Source organism: Juglans microcarpa x Juglans regia, chromosome 5D (assembly GCF_004785595.1).
Source record: "Juglans microcarpa x Juglans regia isolate MS1-56 chromosome 5D, Jm3101_v1.0, whole genome shotgun sequence".
NCBI lineage: Eukaryota > Viridiplantae > Streptophyta > Magnoliopsida > Fagales > Juglandaceae > Juglans > Juglans microcarpa x Juglans regia.
Window position 1 is genome coordinate 5,889,833 of NC_054602.1, and position 14,931 is coordinate 5,904,763.

General features: G+C 37.3%; 2 protein-coding genes across 2 annotated transcripts; one reads left to right on the forward strand and one right to left on the reverse strand.

Moving 5' to 3' along the window:
• On the forward strand, positions 1-3,544 carry LOC121266398 (NAC domain-containing protein 73-like). Its single transcript, XM_041170213.1, has 4 exons — positions 1-172; positions 283-516; positions 673-862; positions 2,496-3,544. The coding sequence occupies exons 2-4, from the start codon at positions 367-369 to the stop codon at positions 3,065-3,067; spliced, it is 912 nt and encodes a 303-aa protein (XP_041026147.1). The 5' UTR covers positions 1-172; positions 283-366; the 3' UTR covers positions 3,068-3,544.
• A 2,045-nt stretch (positions 3,545-5,589) lies between these two features.
• Positions 5,590-14,906, reverse strand: LOC121266399 (guanylate-binding protein 1-like). Its single transcript, XM_041170214.1, has 14 exons — positions 14,531-14,906; positions 13,152-13,313; positions 12,988-13,053; positions 12,535-12,678; positions 12,237-12,350; positions 11,504-11,605; positions 10,940-11,125; positions 10,493-10,582; positions 10,294-10,428; positions 9,861-9,983; positions 8,336-8,421; positions 7,624-8,236; positions 7,398-7,475; positions 5,590-7,245 (listed from the first exon to the last, which is right to left on the reverse strand). The coding sequence occupies exons 1-14, from the start codon at positions 14,780-14,782 to the stop codon at positions 6,202-6,204; spliced, it is 3,195 nt and encodes a 1,064-aa protein (XP_041026148.1). The 5' UTR covers positions 14,783-14,906; the 3' UTR covers positions 5,590-6,201.
• Positions 14,907-14,931: the final 25 nt, after the last annotated feature.

Below are 14,931 nucleotides of genomic sequence, written 5' to 3' on the forward strand. Positions count from 1 at the left end.
TTCTTTTATAGCCTTTGTTCTCCTATCTGGGGCTCCCTGTCTCTGTGTCTCTGAGGATGCCGCACAAGATCAGCTTAAGATCAAGGACCTAAATCAATCATAGGAAGGTGTGAAGAAAAAAAAAAGTGATCAGGAAGAACTAAATTCCTTCCCTGCTGACATCAAGAAGAAGGTGGTCATGGAAAACGTGTTTAAAATTGACAATCTTGCTTTACTTCTCCTTTTTTTCTTCTCCATTTTCATTAGTAGTTAACCTAGCTAGCTATGTGGGTATTTTGTTAGAGTCGTCTGTATTTAGAAGAAGTGGAAGAAACAAGAGGGGAAATCCAGCTTTGGAATGGGCATGAGAGCAAAACCAAAGAGATCATGACATGGTGCAATGACTCAGACGATGAGAGGGCTCTTCAGATAATCTCGTCCACTCCAAAAGAAACAAGTGTTCTCGATCCGAAAACCGATGAACTTCGGACTATAACTTGCCCATCATGTGGCCATGACATAGAATTCCAAGATCAGGTAGATATCATATAATATGTTAATTAATTATTTATGTTTCAGTTCAGCAAATCTCTTCTTCCTTTCCTTTGTTGTTTCTAATTAATTTGTTTTTATGTCCCTTTTTTCTTTTTTTAAAAAAATATTGGTATTATATTTATGTTTCTTGTGAATTAGACGGGGATTCATGATTTGCCGGGCTTGCCAGCGGGAGTTAAATTTGATCCGACAGACCATGAAATTCTTGAACATTTAGAGGCAAAGGTGCTGTCTGATACTCGGAAGCTTCATCCCCTTATTGATGAATTCATTCCCACGCTCGAGGGAGAGAATGGAATTTGCTATACTCACCCAGAAAAGTTGCCAGGTGATGATTTTCGGTACCCTAGCTATATATTTATCATGCGTTTTTTTTTTCTTTTTTTATCATGTGTTTCTTTCATCTCTTAAATGAAAATAGATATTAAGACAACTCGGTTACACTGTTAACTTAAGATTTTTTTTCTAAAAGTGATTAAGCTAAGAGCAAAATGAGTTAATTAATTAGAAGGATCAGGAATCATGCATGTATTGCCACATGATTTCTTCGAAAAGGAAAAATTAATTACAAGAAGATTGCCATTTCCTTTAATAATAGAGAGTACGTACGTACGTAGGAATTAGCTGTAGAGTTTAATATTGTTTGTGGTACATGTGGAACAAATTACTAGTTAGGCACACAAATGACAAATTAAATTAAAATAAAAAAATTTCGCCCAATTAAGAAAATTATTAAATCATGCAATGGATCGAGTTGTAGTACTACTTTAATGTTATATTTGAAAATATGGATATTTTCTTCCCTGTAGGATCATACGTCGTCTTCATTCATAGATGTGATCATTTTACTTATGACTGCATGAATTACAGATAAAGCATTCATTCCTCATGATTTGGTGATCATCTGCAATATGTTGGGATCCATAATACTATTCCCTATGGTATCTTTACAAACACATATGTGAGGTCGTATAGTCCGATTTTTCAAATGGATAATCTGGATTCGAATCCCACCCCCTTATAAAAAAAAAAAAAAAAAAAGGAGTAATAAGATCTTAATCTGGATTCTAGAATATCATAATTTTGAGAAAAATAATTGTTGAAATGGAATATCATTTTATGTAAATAATTTACGAATAAGCATTCAAATACTCTATATATCTAATATTTAAAAGACTTGAATGTGTCTATCTGTAAGGCAAAATTATTGATAGGTGGAGTACTGACACTTATTTGACCAAAAAAAAAAAAAAAAAAAATTATGGTCTAACGAGTGAGGCATCATATCACACTTTCGCTGACCATTAGAATTTCAAATAGCATGAAGCAGTACCCATATATAGAAGGATTTTCTAGAGGTTTCCATCAACTTCAAATAAACCACAAGCATTTCTACCCAAACTACTAATATCTGAATTGAAAAGGCAATGCTGATGGCTTGTTCTGGCTGGCCTAATCAATATCATTAGGGTGGATTTCCGAGATCTAGTAGCTTCATGAATGATATAAAGAAACGTCAAGGCCTCCTTGCATTAATGACACCAAGTAGTAATTAATAACTTATAAGCATGCATGAGATAAAGATCTGATTCACATGCTCGATCTGGTCGCAGTAGACTGCTAAATTAGCATGCATGAATGAGCTGTATTTCTCCAAACTTCTGTATACTTTCAAGACTCTTTAAACGCAAGCGCAATCATAATATTCCATGTATGTCAGGAATCACTCTCCTTTAACCTTTTCTCGTTTCCATTTATAATTAAATTGATACCAGCTTCGCTCACCTTAATTTACCAGTACCCCCGAGTATTTTTAATTCCATGTATGCATGGTATCCACTTTTCTGTACTTATTCGAAGTTATTCCGAGTAGAGATTAATCCTCTCTCTCTCATCAAGAATTAACCAATGTAGTTTTAGTAAGTACCACCTGTTTTCTTTGCTCATTTTTGTCGATGCAGGAGTCGGCAAAGATGGCCAAATCCGCCACTTCTTTCATCGACCTTCAAAGGCATACACGACTGGGACTAGGAAACGCAGGAAGGTCCACACTGATGAAGATGGGAGCGAGACCAGATGGCACAAAACCGGTAAAACTAGGCCAGTCTTTGCTGGGGGAGCAATTAAAGGGTTCAAAAAGATCTTGGTTCTCTATACCAACTATGGCAGGCAAAGGAAACCTGAGAAAACAAATTGGGTAATGCACCAATACCATCTTGGCAACAATGAAGAAGAGAAAGACGGAGAAATTGTGGTTTCGAAGGTTTTCTACCAAACCCAGCCTAGACAATGTGGTTCAAGCATTAAGGATTCGTTTGATCCAAGATTGAAGAGCATCCCCAGCGCCCATGATAATAGTCCTTTACCTAAGAACGCTGCTTTCGTGGAGTACTATGATCCTTTTATCAGCTACGTCGACCAGGGGGGCCATAATAGGGAAATCCCACCACAACTAATCCCGAATTTGGTTGTCCAAGGTGATGGGTCTTCGTTTATTCGATTAACTGCAGATGCAAGCAAGAGGAAAATATGAGAGAAATTAAATAGTGATTGGAGAGCTTTTGGTAGGGTATCGATGATAATGACAGCTACTCCTTCGGACGTTAATGTTGCTATCATTACCGTGTAATCCGCGAATAAGTTATTAGATTGAGATTTTTAATGGGTAAAAGTGGTAAGGGAATATGATAAGTGGCTTCCGAATTGGGTATATATAGAAGATTCCGCCATAAATAGCAGTACCGTTCTCGAAGTTCTTTTGTGCAGGGATGGAAGATGTCGGGACAGTGACGTACGTTGTCTTTAGAACTGTACAGAGGTGATTCGTACAAACATCCATACGTTAGTATTTACTTGTTCTAGTTTCATCACTGTCATCATGTCCGTCTACGCTTTGTTCCTTCGAGAAACTTTTGACTGAATTGATAACGCTCTCGACGTTCTACCTTTGGTATTGTACAAGCTCTCCATGTCGTACCTTTTTATACGATAAGAGTATTTTCATTGTCAATTTTATACATGTATGATGTTTTGTGATAACTTTCAGTTTCATCATTATAATATGCAATGATTTTCTAGAAAAATGATTAAGGGCGAACTACTATTCAATATATTATTATTTTTTACTATTTTTTATTACTACTTAATATTTTATCATTATTTTTTTACACATTTTTTATTATTATTTACAAATCATTTGAGATCACCTCACTATCTAAACGTAATCTAATTCTTATAATTTTTATTGTTTAAGCGAGAGCTCTAACTTGTTTCATCATTAATTACAAATGATATGATGCTCTAGGAAAAAAATAGATGAATTGAGAGGTCGGCTGAATTGTGAATAATTTTACATTTAGAACTCTTCCAAGTTTTGCTTGTACACAACATTCCATGTTCATGAAATATAAATATTTTGATTGTTCTTTTTGGTCTTCGATTTTTTGAGGATTAAAAATGAAAAAAATTTGCACCTTTTTAATCGTATCATCACAAAAGCATGTCTTCCATAACAACTTGAGCTTGATTTAAGTTTTGTTTGTTTAATAAATGAAAATCGTTTGAATGAAAATTAGACAAGTACTACTTTTATATATGCATATATATCAAAACACAAGCGCAATTACGTATACTTACGTTTATATACATATACGGATTATGTGACCTTAATTGTGAATCATTTAGATTCCGTTTGGATATAAAAACGGTTTCATCTCATCTTCTCTCATCTCATCATTATAATTTTTTTAAATCTCAAAAGAATAATAATATTAAAAGATAATATTTTAACAATATTTTATTCAACTTTCAATTTTTATTAAAAAACATCTCGTCTCATCTCACTTTTCAAACAGAGCGTTAAACTGCACACTCTTCAAACAAACTTAATTTGAGCATTCCATTTTTACGAATTAGACTAATTTGGTCTTTCTTTTTTTTCTTTTTTTTTTTTTTTTTTTCTTATTACCAACCTCGCACTTTATTATTTAGGAAAACACTACTCCTACCGAGGATGTCCACCAATTTTTTGTACCGATTTGTTTTTTGTTTTTTTTTGTTTTTATTTAATAGTGAAGGAAGTGTTTTTTAATGAGTTTGTATTTTTTCAAAGAAAAAAAATATTTAAAAGGGTTTAAAAAATATTTTATAAAAAATATTTGAAAAAAAAAATTGATGTAGCATCATCCTATTATTTAAGGCAGGAAACTTATTATGCTTGAGGGCGTACGGAGTCAAGACGTGGCTTCCAAGCAACCAAGGGAGAAATACAAGTTTAAACTTGTCAACCAAGAAAAAACTCGTTGCATAATTTATTATCCTCCGATAGTCCTAGAAACTTGTCAATACGTGACTTCTTTTTTAACGTTTAGACTCTGTATTCAGAGACAAAAAATACACACTTCAAAGACGTCATAGAATGAAAATATCAGTTTTTCTTTTTCCTTTAGGGAGGTTTGAAAATAACGAGACTTTGAGACACGAGAGGCCCATTGGAGTTTCTATTAGGCTGAAATGGCATTAGCATACACATCGTTTAGGCAGGACCAATTATTTTAACGCACGAACTATCCCTGAAGCCATATTAAAAGTGCTAGGATGGTTTGATTGTTGAGCTCTGAGATGATGAAATAAGTTTTGTAAAGTCTATTTAAAATAAATTTAGATGTGTGTGAATGTTAAAATAAATTTAGATATATTTATAAAAATTTTAAAAAAATTATAAGTCCCACGTATAAAGAGATATTAAATTGAAAAAGAATATGCATCCTACGTGTAAAGAAGTTTTGAATTGAAATGAATTTAAAATTTGAAAGTTGAATATTTAAATATTAAACTCAGTTTATAATTAGACTGAACCGAATTGATCTCACTAAAGTCCAACAACTAAAAGAAGCCTAAAAGAGCAATATATATACCCATTTCGTCTGGGATCTTCTTTCTATGGAATTGACTTGCAGTTTAGTTTTCTTAAAACCTAAACACAAAACCATTTGATGAGTTTCCAAACCAACACAGAAAATATCATGAGAATGGTAAAGGTGGCACATATAAACAGAAGCAATTAAAAATGAAAATAAAAACAAAAATAAACAAGGGTGTTGCATACTGTTCGTTTTCCCTCCAGATGGGAATTTAATTAAACGATGCTGGCCCAACACTACTAGGCCTACGCATATCGTCTATTCGGCACTTCAGCCACACAGATCAGACTGTCAAATGAGTTCAATGGCCAAGCCATCAAAAGTACATGCCCACACAAGTAAATGAGAAAGCAACCACCCCGCCCCAAAAATAACCAGGAAAAAAAAGAAAAAAAAAAGCCCTTAAACGAGAATAAATTGGCTGGGAAAACAAAAGAAAAACAAAACTTGCAAATCTAACCTATTCTGCACACGCTAGTGCCTGATGGTGCTAAATGGCGAATTGCACAGGATGCACCACTACCAGTGAAGCCACATTTGAAAGCTTCAATCCATAGGCCAATGAGGATAAGCTAACATGCCCTGACCTTAAAAATACCATCTTCCTAATTATGCCTATATAAACACGTTGATAGGATTTTAGGAAACCAACCCCTCGACAACTTATTGCTCTGGGACTATGCTAATTTATCAAGTGAACTTCTGTAGATTACAACCTTCCTTTACTAGTCTTTTGAATGGTTTGTCATGACTTCTGGAGAACACATTTCTCGTACAGAGCAAGAATGTCTTTCTTGTTGGGATTCCTCAATTGCAGCAGTTCAGCACCAAAGTTATGCTTTGTTAGTTCCTGCTTAAGTTTCTGAATGGTGAACTTCATATAATCCTCCTGATTGGTTTGCTGGCTATCGTTATCCTCATTGCCCCTGAAGACTGAACCACCGTCTTCTGGGTGCACATACTTCAGTGGGCTAGTTGTGCTCCTGGACTTCTTATTTTCTCTCAAGATTTTGTCACTTGTTTCCATGTCTTGAACAGACTCCACACCCATTTCAAAATCCTCTACCCTGGGACGTTTTCCGTGGGAAACAGTCTTGAGCCTGCTATCCAATGCTGTTTCATTTAGACGAACCTTGGTAAACTCTTGCTGGAGCATATCAATTTTTGCCTGTGCGGCTTGTAACTGAAGAGAGAGGGCTTCTGCCCTGTTGCTAGCCTCTACATGTGCTGCCCGTTCCGAGTCCAGAAGACTCTGAAGGGCTTGCACTGTAGTGGACCTTTGCTCATTATTTGATGTAAGTAGTGACTCTATTTCTTTCTCCCTTGCTTCAACTCTTGCCTCTAATAGTGCGACTTTCGAAAGGGCATCCATCTCTGATATGCGTGTTCTCTCTATTTCATGTGCCAAGTCATTCTTCTGTCTATCCAAATTTTCAATTTGCCTCTCAGCCCTCTCAATTTGGGCCAATCTCTCCATTGCCAATCTCTGCATCTCATTCTTATCTTTTTGGGCAGTACCTGCTTCAGCCCTAGCTTTATCAGCTACTTCAATTGCTCTCTTAGCTTCTCTTTCGGCAATTTTGCACCTTTCCTGCACCTCATCAAACCGTTTGAACTCAGATATGTATTTCTGCTCCAAATGTATCTTCTCCTGTTCTAGTATCCTTGCCTCTCTCTCAAATGATTTGGCCTCATCATTTACACCATCTAACTTCTCGTTCAACTCTTTCAGTTCAAACCTGAGCGATGATAATTCTGCATCATAACTCTCCACTTTCGACTCTGCAACCTGCAAAGGAATTGCCAGTCAAGTACCACTCAATATCGTACTTACAGAAATGGACTGCATGAAATGAATGTGTTTGTGAGGGCATGTGTACATCTAAATGAGAGAGAGGCATCATTCAAGAGCCTTTTCAGTAAAGATCCAAGAAAACTCACCTTCAACTCTAATTTTAGAGTTGTCAAACACTGCTCAGCATACTCAAGCTTTGCTGCCTTGTCCTTTACTTCCTCGTCCTGGATATTTTTATTGATAAAGCAAACATGTCATCTTTTCTTTTTTTTCAATTATCAAGCACCATGTTAATGAATTGATTGAAAACATGTAGAACACGTGTGCATATGTGAAGGGTGTGTGTGTGACAGAGAGAGAGAGAGAACTGACCTTTTCAGCCAAACTGCTAGAAAATTCTTCTCTTATATCATCTTCCCTCTGTTGTGTTTGTTTATTTGTGCGTTCTTGCACAACTGCTGCCTTCTCGAGAGCAGCTTTTGCTTCTCTCACAGCAATATCATACTTCCTTTTCCACTCCTCTGCCTCCTCTTGAGCAGATTGAGCTTGTTCCCGAGCAGCTGCAAGCCTAGCTTCAGCAGCACTACTTCGGGACTTGAGAACTGCAATTTCTGAACTGGCTTGATCTTCTCCAGCTTTCTGTTTCGATATGATCTGGTCATATTTTCTTCTCCAGTCCAAGGATTCTTGTTTGGCAGAATCCAAAGCTTTCATTAAGCTTGAACTTCTTTCCTCCAATGAACTGCAATTTCCCTGCAAATTAGTTATGCGACTCATATATTCATCAGCAAGCTTCTTCTTGTCAATGATAGCATCTTCATAACGCCTCAGATATTCAGATTTATACTTCTCGCTAGCTTCCAGCTGCTTGTTAAGCAACCCCATCCTATCTTCAATGGAGCGGCATTTAAGCACAAGTGAACTCTTCTCTGATCTGACCTGATCTATTAACTTCTTGGAAAGGTCGAGCACTTGACCTTCCAAACTGGGGAGTTCTACAGCGTTAGATAGATATAAAACCCAATACAGAACTGTGTAAAGACTGCCAACAGCAAAAACAGAACAAAAGAACATTGCTACAAACCTCTGTTGCAAAAACACAGCCAGTTTCTGCCATTTTCCTGGGCCATGAGATGATGCTTCATACTCAGATAGAAGAGCATCAAGAACCTGCATAACATATTTACGACTAAACTCAATGGGAGAAGATGTATTCAGTGAGAACTTTCATGGCATAGACCATGCATTAAGGTAATAAAGACAGCATGTGTTATATATCACACAGAATCATAAGTGTTATTTGCTCTAGAGATACTTCTAGACAAACTAAAGGCACGATTAAAACAGGATGAAAAATTTAGCTGCTAACACAAATGAAGTGAAAAAGGAGTAGATATTAAAAAATCGTTAAATTCACAGGACCTAAGAATGTAAAGCTCAATGATCTAACCTGTAACAGATACATGCTTTACAGAGACAACTACAGATGGTAGTAGCCCTTGCCCGAAAATTGGAAGATTTGTGCTAGTTTGTCTTGAATAAAGACCAATAATTTCAAATATATGCTAGACAGATGCGTAAGGTGATACAAGCGCCTGGGAAAAGTTCATGAGAAAGCACTGATGAAAGCAAGGTTTCATGGCTGGTTAGATTGTCCCACTTCTCATCTTCTAAATGAAAAGACAGTTTCTGTACACTCGTCCAAGATATAGGATGTGTATTTCATGGAAGTACACCTCTTTCTCCACTAAGATCAATTAATCAGCTCACCTTGCAATTTGCCTAACCCTCACCCAATGCTGTGATGTGTCTAGTTGACAGAAGTCAACAATATTTTGAGCTAGTAACAATTACAGTAGCTAACTAGCCATTTAAATATTGACAATTGACAGTGATAACTGGATGAATCGAGAAACAGCACTCCAATGAACATGGTGATTGTGCCACTTGTAAAACTAACTGACCTGGGTTAAGCCAAGCCAAAAGGGAATTTCTAGCCAGTAAGGAGTCTTAGGCAGCTAACGCTTGAGGTGGAAAAATTTAGATAATTTAGATCAAGCATTAGAAAAACTCAATCCTGCGTAAGAGTGACATGTCAAGATTGAATTAGCTCAAATAGCAAGTTTTGTTCCTCTTCAATTCACACAAGACATCTAACTCCTATGCAAGAAATACAAACCAAAGTTGGAGTGGAACCATGAAATTTTACTTGGGGGCTTCCGGCCAAATTACTCATTCACCACTCAAGACAAACACACAGTATGCACACATATCTACACACACAAATGTACATGCAATACAAGAAAAAGAAGATTAATTTAATAGTCTGAATTTTCACATACCAAAGTGAGTCATATACACATAAATATATTGTATCCAAAGTTATCAACTTTGATATAGATGTATACAAAAGTATCATAAAAGAGAACTTGCGTCTTTCTAATGAGTACAGAGGTTATTCACTTGGATATAGACACAAACAACAAGCAATCCAAGAAAGAATTCACAGTACGTGCCTATCCTATTGTATTGGCTTCATAGAAGCACCACGAAATTGTGTTTCTAACAAAAGCCAGTGAGAAAGAAATTGTAGCAAGAAATCAAAATACCTTCACAACATTATCTATATTTGCATCAGAAGCGTGGCAAGCTGCTCTCAGCCTTTTTTCCATGCTTTGTATAGCATTTGAACATTGCAAGTCAGCCTCCATATATGCATTCCTCTTATAATCCTGCATCAATGGACAAATTGACATTAATGAAATCAGGTGCAAACACACCATTGCCAGGTAGATGCAAATGCAGATTAATAACATCTATGTGTACAAATAACCAATTAGGAAGAAAAAACACCTGCACAGATTCCATTGCTCACAAGTCTATACTATTGTACGGGGGGAAGTTGGGTTACGTAAGAACAATAAACACACCTGTGTGCAAGCACATCTGCATGCATGTGATAAACTAACTGACTGAGGTCTACACCATTTTTCAAACCATGTTTTGAGCATTTTATAATGGTATTTTTCAGAAAACAGTTACCTCAAATTCTTTTCTGAAAAACTTCTGGAGAAACTCCTCATATTTCTTCCTAGTGGAACCAGCTCCTACAGCACCAGCATTAAACATAGCCAGAGATTTTTGAACAGCTTCTTCATGCGATTCCCTTAATGCAGCCTGAAATGCTGGAATTAGAAAATAATAGAAGCAATTAAGAATGAGAAGTCAAAATAACACTTACTTCCTCAGCTGGCTTTGAACGGTCAAAAGACGACTTATAAACCTCAGTAGCAGAATCAAAGGCTCTTCTACACTCAGCTTCTTCAACACTCTGAGGAAAAAATAATAAACTATATTAAAGAGGGGGGAAGCATATCAGTGAATCATATGATATATGGGATAGTTTTCATTAAGTATCGCGATCCTTCTCACCCAAGATTTTACATATGGTCTGCACAATGGTAATTTTCTTCTCGTGTAAACACTACCATAGAATTTATGTAAAGAAAAATGCCACAACTGAATATTCAATGTTATGCAACAGAGGGAAAACAATTATTTTGTAACAGTTGAACCGCATTAAGAGAAAAAAGTTGCACAATTATGAATGCACAGCTTTTTGAAGAAGAATGCATTGCATTTGTAAAGGCAACGGAAGGGAAGAGGACCTTTTGGAAGCAATACTAACCTGCCATGAGGAGGATATTGTAGGGACTGCACCATTATTGAGAGCCTCTAGATAAGATTCCGTAATTCCAACCAGTATAGGACCTGTCATTACTGTTGCCCCAACTTGTTTTGGCCTTGTTCTCTCAAAAACAAACTTTGTCAATGCATCCAGTCCAGATCTAAATTCAGGCCTTAGTTTGTCCAACTGCATGCAAAACAAGACTTGAGTAAACAAGCAATTTTTTTTTATTATTTTTTTTTTACACCAGGTGTTCGGGAACAACGCCCCGACTAATCCCGAGGATGCACAAGCTCTCGGCAAGGAGTTTCCCGCAAGTACACCTCAGGTAATTCAAGAGAAAAATGCTCCAGTCCGATGGCCCCTAGAGATTGTTTATACCCAAGGGGATTTGAACCTTAGACCTAGGGGAGCATACCCCCAAGTCCAAGGCCTTTACCACTTGAGTCAACCCTTAGGGGTTAAATAAGCAATATAATAGAATGAGAAGACAATAAAGCCAACAAACAAGATGACCACCAAAAAGAAGAATAATAGAATATATGGGAACCATAAGGTACTAACCGATATTTGATCAAGTCTCTGAAGATCACTTTCGTTGTTCAAAGGTCGGACAAGTGTGAAGCATTCTCTATCAGGAAAAAGAGCTCTAATAGAGTCCCGAATCTATTGATAAATATAGTTAGAAAATTAGCACATCTGGGAAAGGGAAAGAAGAAAAGAAGAAAGATTCAAATCCTCTGTTAACCTCCACATCATTTTATAAGAGCCCATGAAAGGTCTATTGAAACCATTAAATAGACACATACACAGAACAAACTAAGCAAGAATTGGACGATCCCATGACGGGAAATTCTTGAGAAGTTGGAGCAACAAAAATATTGGGACATCTCAAAAAAGGAAACCGAGACATGTAAATTTGGACAAAGGGAGCACTTCATTTCTACATCTTCAAATGTAGACACATCCACTTTGTGTCCACTGCATGTTGCAAAATTCAAAACATGAAAGCTTGATCTATATTTGGCTTAAAAGGTTGATCCATATATGATAGATCTTCTGAAACAAACAGATTGTTGGTGTTCACCACATGATGAACATAAACCCAGCCCTTTTCAAGAGTGTATAGGTTACCTAGATGAGAGCAGAGCATCCCTCAAGGTACACTTAACAGCCAATAACGAGCATAGAATGAACACAAGATTTCTCACATTATCCCCTAGTATTCTTTTTTTTTTTTATAAGTAAATCCCCTCGTAAAATCGTCAGAATAACTAAAATAAGAACCAGATAATACCTCATTTTTTGAAGCTATATCTTTTCCACCACCTTGAACAGGCCTTAAAGCAAGCTCCAGGTAATCGCGAGGTGTTATTCTTCTATTTTCCTCTACTAAATCCAAATAGAAATCCTGCAAGGGAGAAGTTAATTATTACACAAAATAACCATTCAACTTCCTAAAAAAGAAGAAAAAGAAGCAAAATATAAGCCACTAAGTAACAAAAAGCAACTTTATGACATCAAAAACCATTTTACACACACCCATGTATGTTTTTGTCTGGCATAGGAAAACACTATCGCACATAACAAGTTACCCTTAGAAGCCAAACAAAGATTGGGGAGAATTGCCCAAGTTCAGAAGCCGAAGTCCTTCCTCCAGATGCTCTAACACGAATATGTTTTGTCATTTGGGTGACAAGAGAGAGACGATCAAGTGCAGCCTCATCTATACCGCCCATCTAATTAAGAGGAATGACATCAATTGGCAGATCTAGCAATAAATCCAACAAAAAAAATAATGTCCCACAAAGGAGTAAAAATAAACATACTCTTATGAACACTATACTACATTCTTTATAGGTAAAAACTTTATTAATATCAATAAAGGAATAGGTGTAGCCCGGGACGTTATAGTAGACTCTAACTAGAGGTAAAAAAACTGTATCAGATCACATTTAATCAATCAAAAGAAGAATAAGACATCTTCAACTATAGTATGCATGAGATATCTTCCAGAAGAATCAAGGTCTCCACATAAGCTGCCCAACCTGGTTGTAGATAAACATGCTAGATAAGAGGACAGCCAAGGAGAATATTTGGGTGCTGTATGTTCCCTGTGAGAAAAGTAGGATGAAAAATATCAGAGTTAAAAGGAGCTTCAGAAGCAATGTCTTAAGTAGTAGTTATGCAGTGTACAGGAGTGAAGGCTGACCGTCTGATCATAAGCATCTATTCCTTCACTATCTAATAGTAAGAGATTAAACTCGGTTCCATCTAGAGCAACTCTCTTCAAGGGTGTACTCCACAACCAAAGTCCCTTTGTGCATGGACGATGAGTCGATGCTACTTGAAATCCACTACTCCTCCCAAGAAGCTACAACACAGAAATTTCAAGCATGATACTTGGTTAAATTGCGACTCGAAAAATTTGATCATTTATCAAGGTAATACACAAACAAAATAATTATAACAATCATGAATCATTTAAGGATTTGATTATGATCCATGATTTGATCATTGATTTTTATTTTTTTTATTGCCACTGCGTGTTCAGGAACAGCGTCCCAACTAATCCCGAGGGTGCATAAGCCCTCGGCAAGGAGTTTTCCACAAGTGTACCTCGGGTATTTCAAGGAAAAAATTCTCCAACCCGATGGCCTCTAGAGATTGTTTGCAGCCAAGCGGATTTGAACCTTAGAACTAGAAGGAGCATACCCCCAAGCCCAAGGCCTTTACCACTTGAGCCAACCCCTAGGAGTTTTTGATCGTTGATTATGGTATTGTAACTTTGTTTTCTATCTTTTCAGAACCGTTGATAGTATGAAAGGAAAGAAGCAGAGCTTTTTTTTTTTTTTTTTTTTTGTTTCTTTTGGGGGGGAGAGGGGGGGGGGGTGGGGTTCAGCTTAAAGAAGGCGGAGAAATATTCAGGCTTCCAACACATGAGAATTAATAACTATTTATGCCAATAATTGTTTATATCAGCCCCTTATGCCATCATACTCCTATGACTAAGATTAGTTTCTGCTGTACTGCTGCTTCTTTTGTCCAGACTTCTTGTCATAACTCACTCTCCATGGCTAAAGTAGCAAGAAGAACCTACCACAAAGTGAAAGTTCAATTTTAAGCGCAGCTAAAACGATTCACAATTTTTGGTAAGCTACGTGTTCAGTCAGTACACTAAAAGCTACAGAGCAGCGTTATAATCTCCCCCTCCCCCCAAAAAAAGAAAAAGTGAGGCAGTGATACTCTTGAAATTGCTGTTGAAAGGTATTTTACTGGCAATGATAACTAACTAATAAAATCTCCAGCATTGCGTGAAATCACAAGTGCATTCTTAAATTAGCATGCCAAATCCCTGCTTTGAAACGAGGATTTCGACATCCCCAGAGAAGCAATGCCCTAACTAAAAGCTCCTCGAAATTGCTCAGAAACGTAAAACTACTCCCCAGTTGACAAATGAGACAGTTCTCTTGCCCTAGAAACCCTAAGAAACCTTCTCAATTCACACTTTACAAACCAAGGAGATCAAAGCACTAACCAAGCTATACCTAACGCCACAAACCTAAGTTTCACAACACCAAAAAAAGGCACCTGGTTAAGAATAAAACTCTTGCCCTGGCGAGCACGGCCGCAGACGGAGACAACGCCAACTGGCCCCTTCACGAGCTGAAGCGCGGCGACGGCCTCGGGATCCATTCGAAACTTCCCCTTCTCGTCGCAGTAGACGAGTCGGATCGGCCTCGCAGGGCAGGTCACCGGCGGAGCTAGGGAGGGAGAGGGAGAGAAGGGTTGGGGAGAGTCATCGGAGGAGGAGTTGTCTCTCCCTCTGAAAAGCCTCATCATCGTAAGCTTCCCCTCAGTTCTTCTCCGATCTGTTTCTGCTTTCGTTAATAATTTCTTTTTCCTTTCACCTTTCTTCGCTTTCTTTTTGGGGCCTGGAGAGCAAAGACGGGGGGGGGTTTAAAATTGGGGGAGGGAAACGCCCTTTCGGC

Bases quoted from the DNA above. Each gene is read 5' to 3' on its own strand.
- LOC121266398 (XM_041170213.1), top strand. From the start codon at position 367: ATGACATGGTGCAATGACTCAGACGATGAGAGGGCTCTTCAGATAATC. The intron at 517-672 runs GTAGATATCATA...CTTGTGAATTAG, and splicing joins ACATAGAATTCCAAGATCAG to ACGGGGATTCATGATTTGCC. The intron at 863-2,495 runs GTGATGATTTTC...TTGTCGATGCAG, and splicing joins TCACCCAGAAAAGTTGCCAG to GAGTCGGCAAAGATGGCCAA.
- LOC121266399 (XM_041170214.1), bottom strand. From the start codon at position 14,782: ATGATGAGGCTTTTCAGAGGGAGAGACAACTCCTCCTCCGATGACTCT. The intron at 10,583-10,939 runs GTTAGTATTGCT...TTTTTTCCTCAG, and splicing joins CAATATCCTCCTCATGGCAG to AGTGTTGAAGAAGCTGAGTG. The intron at 8,237-8,335 runs GTTTGTAGCAAT...AGAACTCCCCAG, and splicing joins GCTGTGTTTTTGCAACAGAG to TTTGGAAGGTCAAGTGCTCG.